Source organism: Netta rufina (genome assembly GCF_964035555.1).
Source record: "Netta rufina genome assembly, chromosome: 24".
Lineage (NCBI taxonomy): Eukaryota > Metazoa > Chordata > Aves > Anseriformes > Anatidae > Netta > Netta rufina.
Genome location: NC_140148.1, coordinates 5,351,601 through 5,370,700, shown reverse-complemented (window position 1 = coordinate 5,370,700; position 19,100 = coordinate 5,351,601). Strand labels below are relative to the sequence as shown.

Here is a 19,100-nt window from a genome sequence, read left to right as displayed (position 1 = left end):
CTAAGAGGTCAGTACGGGGCTCGGGGGGGGCTATAGGGCCCTGAGGGGTTGGCATAGGGCCCGGTGAGGGGCTGTAGGGCCCCACAAGGGGCCATACGTACATACATGTGTTTGTGTTCCGGCCCTATAGGGCCTGAAGGGGTCAGCATTAGGGCCCAAAGCAGGGGTGGGGGTTTGGGGGTCACAGGGCACCTGGAGGGGGTTTGGAAGGGCCCTGGAGGGAGGGGACAGGGGATGGGAGGGGCAGACCCCATAGGGCCCTTGGGGTGGGTTAGGCCCCAGCTGTGTGAACGGGGGCACCAGGGGAGGGGTGGCACTGATGGGGAGGAATTTGGGGAGGTGGGAGCTGGGGCTGCTGTGTGGGGGTCCCCCCACTCTGTCTCTGCCCCGGGGCTGACCCCTTTCCCCCGCAGCGTGTGGCCCCCCCGGGCTGTGTCCTGCCCGGCCCCATGGCGCTGGGACCCCCGCCCGAGGAGGGCACCGTGGCTGTGGTGGTGCGCGTGCGGCCCCCAAACCCCTGCGAGCGGGAGGGGGCTGCGCACGCCGTGCTGCACGTCGTCGACCAGCACATCCTCGTCTTCGACCCCGAGGAGCCCAGCGGCCCCCCCGGCACCGCGCTGCCCGGCCGCGGGGCCAAGCACCGGGGCAAGGACCTGAAGTTCGTCTTCGACCGGGTTTTCGGGGAGGGGGCCACGCAGGAGGAGGTGTTCCAGCACACCACGCGGGAGGTGTTGGACGGCGTCCTCAATGGCTACAACTGCTCTGGTAAGGCCCGGCCAGCGCCTCCACCCCATGTGATGCCACCTGGGTGGGCTCAGCAGGGCCAGGATGCGGTCCTCGTGCTGCCGGTCACCATGTGGGGACGTCCCCAAGGGGGCAGGTGGCTGCTGCTCTCTTCTCACACCTGGGTTTTTTGGGGCTAATGGGATAGCTCAAGCAGTGGCGATGAGCTGGGGGTGGTTGGAGGCGTGGACTGGGGTGTTCCTGGCACAAAAGTGTTGAGTGGACTCCTCAGGTCAAGGAGGATAAAACAAACTTGAGGTGTAGTGGGAGATGGTTTGTGGAGGGGGGGGGTTGGGTGCTAAGGGTGGCTGGAGTAAGCTGTGGACACAGCGAGCCACGTGCTGCGTGGGTGACAGGAGCTGTGTGACCAAGGGATGGCTGTGCTGCTATGGGGGGCAGCAGCCAGGGCTCTGCGCCCTTTTGGGGCCACAGCCAGCAGAGCTGTGAGGGCCACGATGGTGCTCAGCACTGTAGGAGATGCGATATGTCCGAGGGAAAAGGGCGCTGCTAGAGGCAGTGAGCTCGGGCAGGCATTTCCCAGGTGTTTGTGGCATTTTGGGGGCAGACAGCCTGTGCTGGGGCTGGGACAGCAGCAGGAGGTGGAGCGGACTCACAGTGCAAAGGCTGCTTTGGTTTTGCCATCCTTTCCCATCCCAAAAGGCTGCGATGGGCAGAGCCCTCACCCCCCAGCGGTGCTTGGGGGGCACCCGCTGAGCGTCAGAGCAGGAGCCCAGGTGAGGCGCCCGCGTGTCGGGGCTCTGGGGGGGCTGCCGTGCCCCCTGCACGTCTCCCAGGCTGGCAGCACATAAGGACCGGCTCTGCAAGCTCCTCGCCCGACGCTGCGGATCCTCGTGCGGTTCGCGGGCTGTCAGAGGAGCGGCGTAACGAGCATGTCACTGCTGCCAGGCAGGCACCGAGCGGGAGACGGCCGCTCTCCTGTCTCATCATGCGCCGGGCTGGGCAGCGGGACCGGAGGATGCTATTCCTGGCTCCCCGGCGAGCTGCTGAAGGCTGCCTCTGTCACCGTGCCCACCTGGCAGGCATGTCTCGCGTCTCTCTCTGCATAAAACAAAGCCCGGATCCTCAAATGAGGCGCTCACAAAGTGTCGCTAATGGGGGAGAAGGGCTGAGGCTCTCTAGATTAGTGTGGCCTGCTCTGATGTTAATGCTTCAGAAATGGTGTTGAAAGACCGGGGTTAAAAATGAGATGAATTGCAAGGTCTGGAAAAAGAAACACCTTCCAGCGAGAGGCAGGGAGCTGGGGCTGCTCAGCTTGTTAAAGGGAGGGTTAAAGGGTGACTCGAGTATGGCCTCAAAGTGTCTAAATGGGTGACGGTTTGGGGACTCGTTCTGTCTTTATCTGCTAAATTAGAGATGCTGACAGCTGAAACTAGGAAGAAATTGCACTAGAGGAGAGTGCAGGCAGTGCTGAGGATAATTAACTATTGAACCGCTCTGCCTGGTCTCTCCGAAGGCAGGGAGTGACCCCAGCCCTGCTGCAGGGGCTGCTGCAGGAACGTTGCGCGGCTCCTGGTAACGACAGCTTCAAACGTCCGCCCTTCCTCTTCCCAGTGTTTGCTTACGGGGCGACGGGAGCGGGGAAAACCTACACCATGCTGGGCTCGGAGCAGAGCCCTGGCATCATGTACCTCACCATGGTGGAGCTGTACAAGAGGATCGAAGCCAGAAAGGACGAGAAGAGCTGCGAGGTGCTCGTCTCCTACCAGGAGGTACGCCGTGCCCGCGCCGCGTCCCCTCCTGCCTCCGAGGCTCCCCTGCTACCAGGCAGGGCTGGCGCAGACCCCCAAGTGCCCCCGGGGCCCAGAGAGCTGCTGGAACCAGGCTCACCTGAGCAGCTGGGTGAACTGGTGCTGCTGGTTCCTCCCTGCCTCTCCCCCACCTGGAGCCCGGGAAGTTTCTCTTGCTCGCCGACACGCCGCGCTGCCTGCGGTCTGCATAGCAATCTGCTCCTCCCGGCTCTGAGGGCTGCAGGGGAGCGCTGGCACGGTGACTTGCAAGCAAAGCCCTCGAGAGCCGTCCTCTGCATTTAGAGCACCCTCGGCTGCTCCGTGTCAGGCCTGGGAAGTGGCCTGCAGGGCGTTGTGGTGGGGGGGAGGATGTGTCTGATCAGGTCGGGTGTGATCCTGGTGCTTGGAGCTTCTCTCTGCTCGCTGCTGGGGGAGCAGAGCTCAGCCTCACTGCGGGCTCCCCCCTCTAGGTCTACAACGAGCAGATTCACGACCTGCTGGAGCCCAAGGGCCCCTTGGCGATCCGGGAGGACCCAGAGAAAGGAGTCGTGGTCCAGGGCCTCTCCTTCCATCAGGTGGGTGTAAAAGATGGGCACGGGTTCTGAGCGGTGCTGCGGCTAAACCAATTCTGGAAACAAACATAGGGAAGGCAGGGGCTGTGCTTTCTGTGCAGCTCCTAGCAGCAAACATGACCCCGAGCTGAAGCGAACCCCGCAGAGCAGTGGGTTGCCTTTCATCTGAGCCGTTGCCATTGCTCCATGTCAGCTTGTCTCGGTGCCTGTGTAGGGGGCGCCCAGCCTGCTGATCCCTGCCTCTCTGTGTTCTCCTCCAGCCCAAATCGGCAGAGCAGCTCCTGGAGATGTTGGCCAACGGCAACAAAAACCGGACGCAGCACCCCACAGACGCCAACGCCACCTCCTCCCGCTCGCACGCCGTGTTCCAGGTGAGGGCTGCTGGCTGAGCAGGCTTTGTGCTGAGCGGGAGATAGGAGGCAAGCCCAGCAGGGTCGTTATCGCTGCTCCTGGTGAATTGCAGGGAAAATCAACACGGCTGTGGCTCTGAGAAGAGGGGACACGGGGCTGGGCAGGCCTCTTAGCCTGCTCCTCACTGGGACAGAGTGTACTGGTCGTGCTGGTGGCTGCACCCCCCAGCCAGCAGTCCCAGCAGGCCCAGCTTGGTGTTACACCCCCCAGGGGCTGAAAACCCACTTGCTGCTTTGGACTATAGCAGGCTGAGTGTGCAAGCTGCAGGCAGATGTACCCAAACCTGACCTAGAGCAAGGGGGGACCTGCCTCGGGGCTGTGCCTCCCTGCAAGTACGGGGGCAGGCGCGTTTTCTGCCCCGTCATCCCCCTCAGCTCTGAGCCAGGAGTTCTGTTCCCTGCTCTGTAAGTTTTGCTCCTGCTTCCTTGGTGCTCTCCCGCACAAACCTGCCGCTTGATTTCAATTCCAGCCAGGCCCTCCCCTGAATTAGCAGGGCCGTCACGGCTGCGTGGGGAGACTGAGGACTCTGACTGTAATTTCAGTGTGAACCTGGTGCCTTGCCCGTGGCTGCTTGCAGGGGAAGTCCAGGTGTCTGGATGGCTTCCCAGCCGGCTCCCCAGCTGGGCACGGCGGTGGGCGCTGGACTCCTGCCTGCTGCGAATCCATTAGTGGCACTGGAAGGCTGCCCTCCCGCTGCCAGCTCTGCCTCCCGGCAGCTGGAGCAGGGGCTGTGGAGGAGCTGGGCTCTGCGTGAGGACGCACGACTGGTTGCCATCAGTGGCACCTCCAGCGTGGACGTCTCTTGGCCCGTGGCAGGCAGCTGGGCAGGGGGGCGAGCAGCCTGCTGAGGATGTTACGGGGTGGTGGGAGAGGTGTCTGCTGCTCCTGGGGGATCTCTAGGCCTGCAGAAGGGGAAGCTGTGGAGCAGCGCTGCAGTCTCACTGGCTGAGTTCTGCCTTGCCCACGTAAGCCAGGACCTGGGCTCAGCACTGAGAACCCTGCCTGAATGCTCCCAGGGGCTGCAAGGCTGTGCCTGGGGGCTCGCAGCCCCTGTCAGCTTTGGGTTTCCCAGCATGTACCGTGGTGATCATCTCCAAGCAACCTTCTGGAGGCAAAATCCACGGCCAGATTTGGGGCTGAGGCTGAGATGCTGCGAGCATTTCCCGGGTGGCACCAGGGCTCCCCGTTGGCTGTGTCCTTTGGGGACCCGACCAGCTGTGCGCTGCTCACACACACGGAAATGCCGATCACTTCCCATAGCTCTGTCAATCCCTGTTGGATCCCTCCTGTGGCTTTGCTACCCAGGCCATCAGAGAGTCTTGGCTTGTCTTCTCAGTGTGCTGGGATCCTCTTTGAACCCTGCCCCATCTCCTGGCCTTTGTAATCCATTTCACCATCCTTTTATACACGCTGACACCTTGTCCTACGGGTGAAGCTGCCTCCAGCTGGTAGCTTCACCTGCCCTGTTGAGCTGCAGCCTCGCGGTTCTCTTTCTTCACAGATCTACGTGAAGCAGCAGGACCGTGTTGTCGGCCTCGCTCAGGACCTGCAAGTAGCCAAGATGAGCCTGATCGACCTGGCAGGCTCGGAGCGAGCTTCGGTCACCAACACCCGGGGCGAACGGCTCCGGGAAGGTGCCAATATCAACCGCTCGCTGCTGGCCCTCATCAACGTCATCAACGCGCTGGCTGACGCAAAGGTAAGGCTGTTCCCTGCATGGCCCCACTGGGCTATGGCTCTGCAGGGCAGGTGGGTGCGAGGGGGGTCCTCGAGTGCCAGGGCTGATGGCTCTGCTGCTGTGGTGGGGCTGGCAGCCTGGGCTGGGCTGTGAAAGGTGCAGTGGGATGAGCGTGGCCGTGCCCTTGTGGTGCGGGACTTGGGGCTGAGCACGCAGGTCCCAAAAGCTGAGCAGCCCTTTGATCTCTCGGTGCAGAGCAAGAAGACCCACATCCCGTACCGGGACAGCAAGCTGACGCGCCTGCTGAAGGACTCCATCGGAGGGAACTGCCGCACCATCATGATTGCTGCCGTGAGCCCCTCCGCGCTGGCCTACGAGGACACCTACAACACGCTCAAGTACGCCAACCGGGCCAAGGAGATCAAGCTGTCGGTGAGGACCTCGTGACCTGCTGTGGTTTGGGGAGCTGCTGGGGGTGGGTGGGAAGGAGCTGGGTTTTGCAACGTGCCCTGGTACCTGGGGTAGGTTAGGAGGTGTCTCTGTGCTCCAGCATCCAGCCACGGGGGCTGCTCCAGGCAGGATGAGGCTGAGGACGCTGAGTGCCTGGTCTTGTGATAAAGCCCCTCAGCCTAGAGCCCAGGGCTCGTGGCTGGCACAGCAGGTCCCTGAGCACTGGTGGTGCCCACTGCAGCCACTCGGGAGCAGGCTTTGCTCCAGCTCTGGTTGAGGGGTGTGTGCTGCCCAGTGCTTCTTTAACCTCCCACTCGTCCCTGTCTCTGCAGCTGAAGAGCAACGTCCTCAGCCTCGACTGCCACATCAGTAAATACGCCGTGATCTGCGAGCAGCTGAAAGCAGAGGTGAGGTGCTGGCAGGGAGGGGGGCACTGTCCTTAGCCGTGGTTTGCTTGGGACGTGCGCCTCTGAGCTCTGTGGTCCTCTCTGAGCTGTGTGGCAGTGCTGCCCACTGGGAAAGTGGCGTCAGCTTCTCGGGGAGCTCTGAGCTCCCTGGGCTCACAGAGCCAGCTGTGCAGCAGCTAATCCCTCCCTGCAGGTGGCAGATCTGCGGGCGAAGCTCCGTGCCTATGAGGACACCGCCCGGGACGCAGAGAAGCAGCCACCAGCACCGCTGGCTGCCCCTAGCTCGAGCCCAGCGGGGTTGCCCAGGTGAGGCAAGGAATTGGGGCAGAGCTGCTGGGTCCTGGCATCCCCTGTGCCAAGTAGGGCTGCACAGCTCCAGAGCTGGTCACAGCCCAGGTGTCATCCCAGGAGCTTCTTCCACCAGCGTGTCGTCATCCTGACCACGCTGAGGTGTAGTTACGGGCCTGAGGGACCACAGCGTGCAAGCTCCAAGGGAAGTTGTGCTGCAAAGGCCGTGTCTTGTCCTGGTTGATCCATGCCCAAACTTCTTAGTCAAACGTGATGGTTTTCTCAATGGATCTTCTGGCTCAGTGACTTTCTCTCTGACTGCTGTAGGTTGGAGGAAGCTGTCCCAAAGATGTGCTCAGCCCTGGGTGTTCAAGGGATGAGCGATGGAGGGCAGCAGGAGCTGGGAGCTGGACAGGCTGCTCAGCCACAGCTGGAACGGGAGGAGGAGGTGAGAGAAGGGGAGTGCAGCATGCGAGGGCTTGGCACAACAAGCTGGGGGCTCAGACACACTTGGGGTACAGCTGGCGTGCTTGGAGAAGGCAGGAGCTCAGCTGGGCTGTGGGGTCCTGGCTCAGCGTGAGCTGCAAGTTGCTAGCAAAACCTCTTAACTTCCCACATAACAGTTTGTGGGGGTCAGACTCAGTTGAGATATGAACTAATCTTGGGCTAGAGAAGTTCTCATTTCTGGATGACTGCTCCAGGCTCCAGAGGAAACTCCTCCCAGGAGTCCCAGAGCAACTGATGGGACAGATCTCCAGCCGGGAATGAGGAAACCAAGCTGCCTTCCACAGAGTTTGTCCAGCAGCCAGACAGAAACGTGAGTGTCCTCGTGCTGCCCCCACGTGCCCCTTCCTGCCTGCGGGTGCTGTTTCCCACACAAGATGTGTTGTCCACCCTCCTGCTGCATGCAGCCCCCCCAGGGACAGCCCACACGGCTGCAGGAGCAGGTCTCTGCTTGCAGACACTGCCGTGTGTGAAGGAACAGATTTAGCTCCCAGGGATCTAATCCCGTGGGATGATCTCCTGGAAATGCCATTTCCATGGACAGAGGGAGGTTTCCAGGCACAGCAGCTGCAGGAGCCTTAAGTGCAAATTGTCAGTCCTGAAATTACCTCTGCAAAGTCTTTTTTTCCTGCCTTGGCTCCCCAAGGTCCTGCCCTGGCAGGGCTCCCGCGGCACCATCTGCTGATGTCTCTGCCCCAAGCATCTTGGCAGAACGAACCTCTCTAGAAAGGTCTCTTGAGGGAGGCTGGCCTCAGCGTGTGCCTGGATCTCTGTCTGCCTCTATCTGAGCTAACGAGTGCCTGAAGCCTGGCAGAAAGGGCACGGGTGCCGTTGTGTTCCTTGTAACCACCAGGTGAACGCGCACCTTGTGGCTCCGGTCCTCCGCTAGATTTACAGCTTCGGTACCTCACAGCCTCAAAGTTTGCCCATCTTTGCCCAAACCTGTACTAATGGGTTCTGCCCCGCCTCGAGCAGGTCCCTGAGGTGATGCTGGTGGTGCTGAGCCTCTGGTCTGGGTGATGCTGACCCAAGCTCAGCTGTGAATTGCTTCTTCGGTCTGGATGCAGAGGGGTTGCCTTGGGCCGGGTCCATTCACCTGACACCGTGTCCCTCTCTGTGCCAGGCTCGTGGCTGCTATCCTGAGTGTTGCCCGAAAGCAGTATTCCCTCCTGAAGGCTGCCAACCTCCTAACTCCTGACATGGTCTCTGAATTCGAGGAACTGGAGCGCCTGGTGCACCAGGAGGCTGGTGCAAGCCTGGAGCAAGCCCCGCTGCCGAACGGACCCGCAGATGCCCAGGGGACACAGCAAGGCTGTGACAGTAAGGATTTGGGACAGTTGGTGCTGTCCCCGCTCCCGTTCCTCGGGGCACAGCATGTGCTGGAGGGGTGCTTTGGAGGAGATGCTTGTGGGAGGGTGCAGCTCCCAGCCGTGGGCACAGGCCGAGAGCTGAGTTTCCTCCTGACACGGTGCCTGGCGGGGAACTCCGAGAGCAGCTCCCAGCCCTGCTGCCGAGCGTTTCAGGCCAGCCAGCATCTCTGGCAGCCCGGGGCACGGTAGGAGCAGTGAGCAGCACTTGTCCTGGGGGAGTTCAGCATGTGTGCACGAGTCAGCTTAAACGTGAGCGATATTTCTGTCCACGAGACTAAAGCAGCAGCTCGGATTCTCATCTTTTCTAGTCTTGTTTACTCCTTGGTACGTTTGCCCAAGTCAGCCCAGCTGCAGTCTCCCAGCTGACAGCCTGTGTCTGAGCAGTGCTGAGCTCTTCCTCCACACCCTCAGTGCCACGGCAGGAACCCAGCAGTGAAGCTGTGGACTCTGCAGACCCCGTTTCTTAGGGACAGACAGGGCACTGCCACGGGGCATTTGCTTTGGAACCAGTCCGGTGCCTGTAGTTTGATGAGACATCGGGCTTTACGCTGCCTCTCCCTCTGGGTTTCGTGTGAGCACGGTTTGATGGCAAAACCTGCTGGCAAACTGCTGCTGTTGGGCTCACAGCTAGGGCTGGGCAGGCACCTCGGAGCTGTGCCGGGGACAGAAGGAGGTGCTGGGGATGCCTGGGACCCGCTGCGGGCAGGGCTGACTCTCGCTTCTCTCCTTTAGCCATGGCAGCAGCCACCACGCCTGCTGCTGAGCCCGGCGTCCCCTTGACCAGGGCAGCTCTGCGGCGCTTGCAGCAGCTTGCTCCGCTCTCCAGTCCCACGCTGGCAGCTCCTGGCCTGGTGAGGAAGAGGAGGAGGTCTGAGATGAGCAGTGCTTCCAGGCTGGAAACTCCCCACAGCCTCAAAACGCAGGCGAAGCGCCAGAGGAAATCCTCCCCGCTGGGCCTACGGAAGGGATCCAGGAGAGAAGCGGAGGCTCCCGAGGCGATGCAGAGCCCGCGCACGCCCTGCTTCAAAGAGGCCAAATCCTCCCAGCTGCTGCGGAGTTGCACCCCCAAAATCTGCCCGCTGACAGTCACCAAAAGACGCGTGCCCCTGATGACATCGGCTGCCCAGAACTGCTGCACCCCGACTGTCCTGGCTGCCCGTGACCTGAACAGGACTTTTGACCTCTCCGAGGACATCGTTTCACCTGGCGTGGCCAAGCCAGACACCTTCAACCTGCCCGAATTCCCTGGCTGGGAGAATGCCCAGTGCCTCTTAAACAAGCAGGGTGGCCCCTTCGTGCCCAGGTTAGTGCTGCTGTGCCCAGGCTCGTGGATGGGCTGCCTGCATGGCTGGGGATTTCCCCCTCCCTGATCTTGCTTTCTGAGTTAACTGCACCACAGAGCCTTTGTGGATCCCTGCAGCTGGGCTAGGAGGGGAGATAGAGCAGAAAACAGGCTGCAAGCAGTGGGCTGAGCCTGTGCATGAATGGCTTGCTCAGACAGAAGAAGTATTCCAAAGAATCTATTCCTCCTTTTCCTTTTTCCCTTTGGACTGGGAGAAGTATCCTCCAGGTGGCTTCTTGAGCCCCAAGTACTTCTTGGGAAGCAGGTGGGGCAGTGCCTCTACCTAAGGAGAGGTTGGGGTGAGGAGCGGGGCTGTGCAGCATTGCCTTGATTGCCAGTGCTTCTGCTGAACTGGGTGGCCGGCTGGGAAGAGGTCGTGATGCCTGAGGTAACGTGGGAGACCTGAGGGAACATTTCCTGCAGAGGGCAGCTGGGGAAACTGAGGCACAGGGGATGGTGCGACCATGAGTGTCTCGGGGAGCAGTGGTGGTGGAGCTGCTGCCTCCTCCTGTGCCGATCTTTTGAGGTTTTAACTGTGTTTGGATCATTTCCCCTGGGGCTGCAAACTGGGCTGCTGTCCTGCTTGTGTGTGGCTTCTGCTCCCAGCAAGGCGGTCAGGTCAGGCCCCCCAGTGCTGACCCTCTCCTCCCTGGCTGCAGGGCCTCCGTCCCGGTGTTCGCCGCGAGGGGCTCCTCCATCCCCAAGCCCTCCTCTGTCTCCAAAGCATCTGCGCGGAAGCGGAGGCGAGCGGTGAGGTGAGACAATAGATGGGGGCTAGGAGTGCTCTGCGAGGGCTGGGGGCTGCTCCCCTTGGGGGCTTGGAGCCCCCTCCTTGCCTGCGGCCAGCTGGGGAGGATGGGGGCCAGCCAGGTTTGCCCTGAGCCTGGCATTTAAGACGGCCCTCCCTTTGTGTCCCCTTTTTCTTTCACAGCACCACTTCGTGCTCGCTGGGTGGGCTCCAGAGCAGAATTGGCCAGCTCTCCAGCAGCAGCCAGAGGTCGGCGCAGCCCCCGAGCATCCCAGGTGAGCCCCCCACCCAGCCAGGCACCCCTCTTGTGAAGTTCAGCCTGCTGGGGGCAATATAATTTATATTCCCTGGGGGAAGGGCAGGGGGTGCTTGCAGTGGATTGTAAAGGGGGACAGAGCTGGCAGTGCTGGGATCCCCTTCAGGAGGGGGCCTGGCTTTCAGGTTTTGCCCCAGAGCTGCCTCATCGCCTCCTCTCCTGTTTCTCTCCTCAGAGCATCCTCGGCGTGGTCTTAGCTGGAAGAGCAAGCACAGCACCAAGGAGCTGACAGCGCGCGGCAGCGCCTCCACTGCCCCCACACTGCCAGCCCCAAAACTCCTGTGCTGATGGCTCCCAGTATGGCCCAGTCCTCTCCTGGGGGCCCAAACCCAGCTGCCAAACTTCTTCCTCTGGGCCCTATCATCTCCTTCCTCGCAGAAGGGCCACCTCCCCTGCCACCCTCCAGCTCCCCCCACTGGGGGGTCCCAGCTGCCTCCTGCCTCGCGCCTGCTCTCCCCGGGCGCAGCGCCGCGTATTTTTGTAGCAGATGGATTATTGCTGTTCCCTCTCAGCCCCTCTCTACTCCGCGCCGGGGTGTCGAGTGCTAACAGATGGGTGATGCTAAGAACTAACACGCTTTTAATAAATCTTTAAGCTTAAAACCAGAGGGGCGCGGGGAGACGTGTGGCTGCTTCTTCTCGCCTCCGCCTCGCGCAGGGAGCAGTGGTTGGGTTTTGGCTCCTTCCGAAGTGGGCCTGGAAAAGGCTCTGGCCCCCAGGGGCAGGCTCCCCGTGGCTTCCATCTTCGGCCCCAAGGCTTCAGCCCCATCTCCCATCCCTGCAGGGGAGGTGCCGGGGGGGGGGGGCAGGCCCCTGCTCTGGGTCTTGGTGTGGGGATGGGTGGGGGGCAGCTTCTTGCCCCGTCCTTCCTCCCACTTTGAGTGCTTTCAGGGGCGTTTCTGCCTTGTCTTCCCCCTGCTGAAGCTCCAGCCCTGGCTCCTGCTGGGTCCCTTGCTCCTGCTGCTGCCGCAACCCCAGCTCTGGGGCAGAACTCAGAGCATCGCCCCTGCAGCTGTCCCCCGTGCCCTGTCCTACTTCCCCACCCTGCCACGACACTGCTGGGCCCTGTGACGTACCCCGGTGCCTGCTCCAGCTCCTTGGGGCCACCGGCAGTGGTGAGGGCCCCGGCAGAGGTCACAGAAGCCGCGTGGGCTCTGGGCCAGGCGGCTGCGTTTAACCTGCGGCCCTCGCCCTGCTCCAGCAGCACCGTCCTGCGCAGGCTGCTCCCCGTGGGGACTGGGGTCACCGGCTCCTCCTGCCCTACTTTGCTCGCTGGCTGGCAGCCGCAGCTCTCGCCTTTGTCTTCTCGGAGGCTGGAAGCTTCTAATTAAAACTTCCAGCCCGCTCTGAGTTCGTTCCTCTCATTAAGAGGGGAACGGGGAGGCGGGGGGAGAGCCCAGATCTGCATCCCTGCAGCGCTGGGAGTGACAGCTTTCTGCAAGAGGCAGCAGCGCTTTGATCCCGGCTGCGTAGGAGCTGGGAGAAAATAAATCTCCGGGGAACCGAGTGGGGGCCGGCCGGGCACCCTGCGCTCTCCCAGTGGGTTTGGGAAAGGCTGCAGAGACGCAGAGCCCCCCCCAATGCATGTCCTCAGGGGGGTCCCTGTTCCAGCTGGCTGGGGACAGCAGGCAGCTCCCGGCACCTATGGGGTGCGGACGTGCACCACAACGGTTCCGTGGGTATAAAACCCATCCTGATACCGGCAGCACCTGACCGAGGATCCTCAGTGTGGGAACAGCATCGGGCTGGGAGCAGGGAGCTGTGGGGTGTTCGGGGCGGTGGTGACAGGAGGCTGTCCCTGAGCGTGCCACCAGTGCCACCGGTGCATCTCCCCAGTCCGCCTGGGACATGGCCCAGTGGGACCTGGCACCGTCCCCACCCGGCGGGCCGGGAGCTTTCCCAGCCATCGGCTGCCACCTAGCTGCCAGCCGCCCAGGCCTGTCCCCACCACTGCAGTGTCCCCAGCCAGCACCCCAGGGACCCGCTGCCTCCGGCCACCCTCGATGCCACCACGTGTCCCTTACATCCCCAGGTCCCCAAAACACTCTCCAGCCCACCCCTTGCACCACAGTCCCCTCCAACGCCGGCTTGTCCCCAGGATGTCCCCAAGCCCCGTAACCCCACTTTATGGCCACACCGCAGCAGCTCACAAGGGCTGAGGTCGGCAGTGGCCCTGTGCCCGTCACCGCGGCCTTGAGCCCCGCGTTTCCCGGCAGGGCCGGGCTCGCACAAAGCCCCCTCATTGCCATGCCGGGCCTGCGCCCGCCGGCACACAGAGCCCCTTTCATGCAGCCCTGGCACCCGGCCGCAGGGACCGGTGCGGGGAGAAAGCCCCCCCTCGGCCTTGGCGCACGTGTGAGCACCCCGGTGAGGCCAGTGCAGGGGGTGGCGGCGGGGACAAGGCCGTGCACACGCGTGTGCAGGATCAGGCCCGGGGCTGGGAGCAGGACGCGGTGCCCCGAGCCCCAGCCAGGCCCCAGCGAGGGGCAGGCGCTGCCCAGCGCCCTTAACAGCCTCACTGGGCTGGAACGGACTTGGGAGGCTTCAGATGGCTAATTAAAAGCAGCTTTAATTAGCAGCCTACCTTCGCTGCCAGGCATCCCACGGGGTGCCTCAGCCATGGGGAACGGGGCTGTGGCGCCTGGGTGCTCAGCCAGGGCTTGTTCTGGGGGTCAGCACGGGCAGTGTGAGCGTGGATGTGTGTGTGTGTGTGTGTGTGTGTCTGTGTGTGTGTGTGTGTGTGTGTGTGCGTGGATGTGTGTGTGTGTGTGTGTGTGCGCGCGCGCGCGCACGGCCGGGTGGGCGTGCACGTGCTTGTGCACACATGTATGTGCACATATGGGGTGGCCATGCACGTCTGTCTGCACTGCACTGCACACCACATGCATGTGCTTGGGAGGAGCAATTGTGTGTGTGCACTGCTAAGGGCGTGCAACGTGCACGCATGTTCAGGGAAGCAACACGTGTGTGTCTGTGCATGCTGTTGCACACTCATGTCATGCATGTGTGTAGCTGCATTGCACGTGGTGTGTGTGTACGTATGGGGGAGGACGTGCAAGTGCACCCCTGTGCGTGTGTGCCTGGCCATGGATAGACACGCGTGTGCGTATCTGTAGGTGCACAAGTGAGAGGGAGTTGTGCGTGCATGTGGGTGCCTTTTCATGTCTGTGAGCACATCCGTGTCCTGAAAAGGCGTTCACAGGTGTGCACACGTGGCTGCGTCTTTGTGCGTGTGGGTGTGCATGGACGTGTGTGTATGAGGATGTGTGTGCAGGTGTGTGTGTGGCTGTGCACCACACACCTCAGCCCATTGAGCACCTGGAGACACAGCTGGGTCAGTGGCTGTGGGGACAGGACCCAGGGCTCAGGGACACCCCGTGCCCTTGCAGTGAGCACTCTCTGAAACAGCACCCAGCCAGCACCCACGGTGCCCCTGGCACTGCACCAAGCATCAGCGGTGCCCCACGGGTGCCCATGGCCATGGTCCTGCTCTGCCTCCCGCCCCGGGTGCTGGCAGTGCCCATGGGACCGTGGAGTAAACCCTGGGGCAGGGGGGTCTGGGCAGGGGGCCGGAGGCCTTGCTGTGACGCCCGGGCTGTCTGCCAGGGCTCATCCGTCCCTGCCGGGCGCCACAAAGGCTGGCTTTTGTGCTCGCCCTGTGGCTCTTTGGCCCATGGCCAGCGCCAGGGGCGGCTGGCAGGGGTGGGAGCCCCCACACTCCATAAAACGCCCGGGGCCGGGACACATTGTGCCCAGCCCTCAGCATGGAGAGCCAGCGGCTGTCCTCCTACGGCCGCCGCTTCGGCTCGGCCACCTCCGTGCGCCGGGGGCTCCCCAGCAGCCCCCCGGGCCGGCCCCGCATCCTCAGCGCGCAGCCGGGCCTCCGCTGGGCCCCCCGCCCCGGGCCGGGCAGGATGGACTTCTCGCTGGCCGAGGCGCTCAACTCGGAGTTCAGGGAGACGCGCACCAACGAGAAGGTGGAGATGATGGAGCTCAATGACCGCTTCGCCAGCTACATCGAGAAGGTTCGGCTCCTGGAGCAGCAGAACAAGATGCTGGTGCTGGAGCTGAACCAGGCGCGGGACCAGGAGCCCTCGCGCCTGGCCGACGTCTACCAGGAGGAGCTGCGCGACCTGCGGCGCCACGTGGAGCAGCTGGCCAACGCCAAGGCCCGCGTGGAGATCGAGAGGGACAACCTGGCCGAGGACCTCGGAAATCTTCGGCAGAAGTAAGATGCTGCCCCGCTTGGGGTTGGCCTGGGGACTGGGGCGGTGACTGGGACCAGGGGACCACCAAGACCAGGTTGTCCCTAGGGATCGAGGTACCCGCTGGGGCTGGTATCAGGGTGGCCACCAGGACCAGGGTGGCTACTGGGATGGTGATCAGAGTTGTCCTGGGGACCAGGGTGGTGACTGGAACTGTGATGGTGACAAGGACCAAGGTGTCCCCAGGAATCAGGGTGGCCACCAGGACCAGGGGCACCCTGGGGTCCAGGCAGTGACAAGGACCAGGGTGACCCCAGAAGGGAAGCGGGGTCACCTCAGGAGGGGATCAGGCTGTCCCCAGGCTGGTGACAGGGCCGAGAACAGTGACTCCATGGGACACGGGCCGAGCTGGGGGCTGGTAGGGCTCTGGGCACAGGTGGTGGGGATGAGGGCGCAGGGCACGTGGTGGGGATGCAGGGCCAAGATGGTCACGTGCGGGGAGCATGTGTGGCACACGGGGGACACGTGAGGGACACGTGTGTGGCGTGGGAGACATGGGGACAGGGTGGGTGCAGGCAGCACCACGGAGCTGCATGGACCCAAAGGGGGGGTGCCTGTGCCTGAGCTGCAAGCAGCCACTGCGAGTAACGAGGAAAGGTGTCTAATGAGTAACGGTGCCTCTCTGCGACACTGCAGGCTGCAGGAGGAGGTGACCCTGCGACTGGAGGCCGAGAGCACCCTGGCTGCGTACAGGCAGGTGAGGGCAAGGGCTGGATCCTGGCTGCATGCTGCCAGCCCCAGGGCATGAGCGGGGCCAGGCTCAGCCCCCCCCAGCACCGGGGCTCCTGGTGGGACCGGGCAGGGCTGGGATGGGGACAAGCAGGGCTGAGGGGTGTGGAGTGCAGCGCCCCGAGCCCACCCTGGGGACGTTCCTTCCTGTCCTGTTCCTTGTGGTGGCAGGATGTCGATGCCGCCGCCTTGGCTCGCCTGGACCTGGAGCGCCGCGTGGGGTCCCTGCAGGACGAGCTGGCCTTCCTCAGGAAGGTGCATGAGGAGGTAACGCCACTGACAGCACTGACACCATCACGCCGTGGGGGAACTGGGGTGGGGGAGAGGGCTCTGTGCTGACCCCCGGTGCCCCACAGGAGCTGCGGGAGCTGCAGGAGCAGCTGGCCCGGCACCGGGTGCACGTGGAGGTGGACGCCAGCAAGCCAGACCTGACGGCCGCCCTGCGCGACATCCGCACCCAGTACGAGGCCATGGCCGCCAGCAACATGCAGGAGACCGAGGAGTGGTACAAGTCCAAGGTGCGGGGTGGGACCTGGCTGCCGGGTGGGTGCCGTCCCCCTCCTGGGATGCCACCTTTGTGGGGAGGGGGTCAGCCTCTCCCGGGGCTGGGTGACTCTGCAGGGTGGTGGCACCGGGGGGTTGGCATCCCTGCTGTCCCCACTCATGTCCCGTGTTCTGGTTTGGGCCCCGGGGGAGCAGGGACATGTCCCCATTGGTGAGTCACAGTCCCTAGAGAGGTGTTTGCAGTGACAGGTCCCACGGGCACTGTCTCATAGGAGCAGGGACGTGTTCCCATTGACATCCCACACCACCATCCCTCCCTCCTGCAAGAGCAGGGACATGTCTCCTGTAACACCTGCCATCAGGGATGGGTCCCACGTCCACCACCCCAAGGGATCAGGGACATGCCTCCATGAGGTGCCCCACACCCACTGTCCTGTCATCCCATGGTAGCAGGGACATGTCCCCAGTGACACATGGCGCTATCCCACCATCCTGCAGGAGCAGGGACATGCCCCCTTCTCCTGTGTCACCGTGGCCACATCCCTCCTGTGGGAGCAGGGACAGGTCCCCCTGGCATGTGCCACTGGGACCGTGTCCCTCCCGAGGAGCAGAGCAGGGTCATGTCCCCATGCTCCTGCCCCATGGCATGTCCCCCCCCCAGTTCACAGACCTGACAGACGCGGCTGCCCGGCACGCGGAGGCCCTGCGTGCGGCCAAGCAGGAGGCCAACGAGTACCGGCGCCAGCTCCAGGCCCTCACCTGCGACCTGGAGGCACTGCGGGGTTCGGTAGGTTCCACAAAGGGGGGGACACAGCCTTGGGCAGGGGCCACCACCATGGGGATGCTGCTGAGGAGCTGTGCCCTGGGCTGGGGGCACGGCCAGTGGTCAGGGGTGGGAGCTGGGTGGGCACCGTGGGGAGCCCCTCGCTCCTGGAAGGAGGTGGGCGCTGAGGGCACCGCATCCCCTGGCGGCCCCCAGAACGAGTCCCTGGAGAGGCAGCTGCGGGAGCTGGAGGAGCGCTACGCGCTGGAGACCGCTGGCTACCAGGACACGGTGGTGCGGCTGGAGGAGGACATCCGCAGCCTGAAGGAGGAGATGGCGCGGCACCTGCAGGAGTACCAGGACCTGCTCAACGTCAAGCTGGCCCTCGACATCGAGATCGCCACCTACCGCAAGCTGCTGGAGGGCGAGGAGAGCAGGTGATGGCAGAGCGGGGCCTCATCCTGCCCCGAACCATCCCCACGTCCTCCTGGTCCCTCTGGGGGTGGGGAGCAGCCCCCAGCCCTCCTGCCCCAGCCCTGGGCAGAGCGGAGCTGCTGTGTGGGGTGGTGGGGACATGGTACTCTCCCCGACGCCCCCATCGCTCCCACAGGATCACCATCCCCGTGCAGACCTTCTCCAACCTGCAGATCCGAGGTGGGCAGGATGGTGGTGCTGTGAGTGGGGTCTGAGGGCCGGGAGGGCCTGGGGGCTCCCTGGGAGGAGGTGTCATCCTGGCCAGCCCTGCCCCATCCAGAAGGAGTGGGATGTTTTCCTCCGAATCTCAAGGAATGAGGATTCCAGGGTCCTGTCCCTGGCACCAACCTGCTGCCAGGTCCCTGTGCCCCAGGGGACCCCAGGATGGAGGGGAGGAGTGTGCCGTGGCTGTGTCCCCAGGGCCAACCATGCCATCTGTCCCCCCAGGGTCAACCCTGTCGCCAAGGCCAACCACATCCCAAAGCCCAAATGTATTGCCAAAACCGATCCTATCCCCAGTGCCAGCTGTGTCCCCAGGGCCAACCACATCCTGAAGCCAGTCACGTCCCCAGTGCAAACCATGTCCCCAGGGTCATCCATGTCCCTGAGGCTGATCACGTCCCCAGGGCTGCTCACTGCCATGGGTTTTTCCACTGGGGTTTTCCAGCCCAACACGTTCCCTTTGGGCCCCTACACTTGTGCATGGGTGGAGGGGCCGCACGCGGGACACTGGGTCACTGCCGTGTCCTGCCTGCATCCCCCAGAGACCAGCCTGGACGCCAAATCCCTGTCAGAAGCTCACCTGAAGAGGACCATCGTGGTCAAAACTGTGGAGACCAGAGATGGAGAGGTGGGAAGTCCTCATCCATGCCTCCCACGCTGCTTCCCCTCCATCCCCATCTGCCCGCAGGGTGTCCCCAAAGGGAGCTGCTCATCACGCAGGTGGGGCCACCATCCCTCAGCCCCAGGAGCAGCCTGGGCAGGGAGCGGGGCATCCTGGTGCCCTGCCAGCATGGTGCAAGCTGGCTCCAGACCGTGGTGGAGCTGAGCCTGGCAGCTCTTAGAGAAAACTATCCTCATCCCTGTCCCCATCCCTGTCCCTGTCCCCGTCCCCGTCCCAGTCCCCAAGCTCGTTCAGAGCCCAGGAAGGCTCAGGAGGGGAGGAGGGCCGGAGCTGGGGTGACGGTGGCGGTCCCTCTCTCTCTGCCTCCAGGTGATCAAGGAGTCCAAGCAGGAGCACAAGGAGGTGGCGTAGGGCGGGCGAGCCGCAGCAGCCGCGCTTGTAGCCGTAGCCCCGTAGGTGCCGTCCGATGCTGCGAGGGACCCCGGTGACCGGGCAGGAGCTGCGGGATGAGGTGGGGGTGCTCTGGGGGGCACCTCCCTCCTGCCCACCTTCGCCTCTCCCACTATCCCGGGACCCCCTGGCTGGGGCCGGGCACTGTGTGGGGAAGGGATGGGAGACATGGGGGGAGGTGAGTGGTACTGGGCAGAGTCTGGTCCCACAGCACGGCAGGGCTGGCATTTTGGGGGCCATGCCAAGCGTGCGCCCTGGGTCTCTGGCTCACTGATGTCTGTCGAGGAAGTCCATCCTGTTTCGATCTCTGCATGCCAGTTGGAAAAGGCAATGGTGCAAAGAGCATCTCTCCCTGCATCCCACCCCGCTGCCCACTCTCTGCTCCAGGAGGCCGCCCTGAATCTGCCCCTGTTCCTGGGCCCTGAACATCCTGGGGGGGCTGCAGGGGGCAAGGT

At 63.4% G+C, this 19,100-nt stretch overlaps 2 protein-coding genes across 2 annotated transcripts; both read left to right on the top strand.

The window, feature by feature from the left end:
* Positions 1-449: 449 nt before the first annotated feature.
* Positions 450-12,975, top strand: KIF18B (kinesin family member 18B; the record flags this gene model as incomplete). Its single annotated transcript, XM_084301149.1, has 15 exons — positions 450-765; positions 2,356-2,513; positions 3,002-3,106; positions 3,364-3,474; positions 5,016-5,213; positions 5,448-5,624; positions 5,975-6,049; positions 6,243-6,355; positions 6,665-6,785; positions 7,039-7,154; positions 7,965-8,161; positions 8,953-9,514; positions 10,213-10,308; positions 10,485-10,576; positions 12,833-12,975. 15 exons carry the CDS (start codon positions 450-452, stop codon positions 12,973-12,975), a joined length of 2,580 nt encoding a protein of 859 aa, XP_084157275.1.
* A 1,405-nt stretch (positions 12,976-14,380) lies between these two features.
* GFAP (glial fibrillary acidic protein) lies at positions 14,381-18,606 on the top strand (the record flags this gene model as incomplete). Its single annotated transcript, XM_084300907.1, has 9 exons — positions 14,381-14,844; positions 15,518-15,578; positions 15,782-15,877; positions 15,967-16,128; positions 16,776-16,901; positions 17,094-17,314; positions 17,488-17,531; positions 18,116-18,201; positions 18,565-18,606. 9 exons carry the CDS (start codon positions 14,381-14,383, stop codon positions 18,604-18,606), a joined length of 1,302 nt encoding a protein of 433 aa, XP_084157033.1.
* Positions 18,607-19,100: the final 494 nt, after the last annotated feature.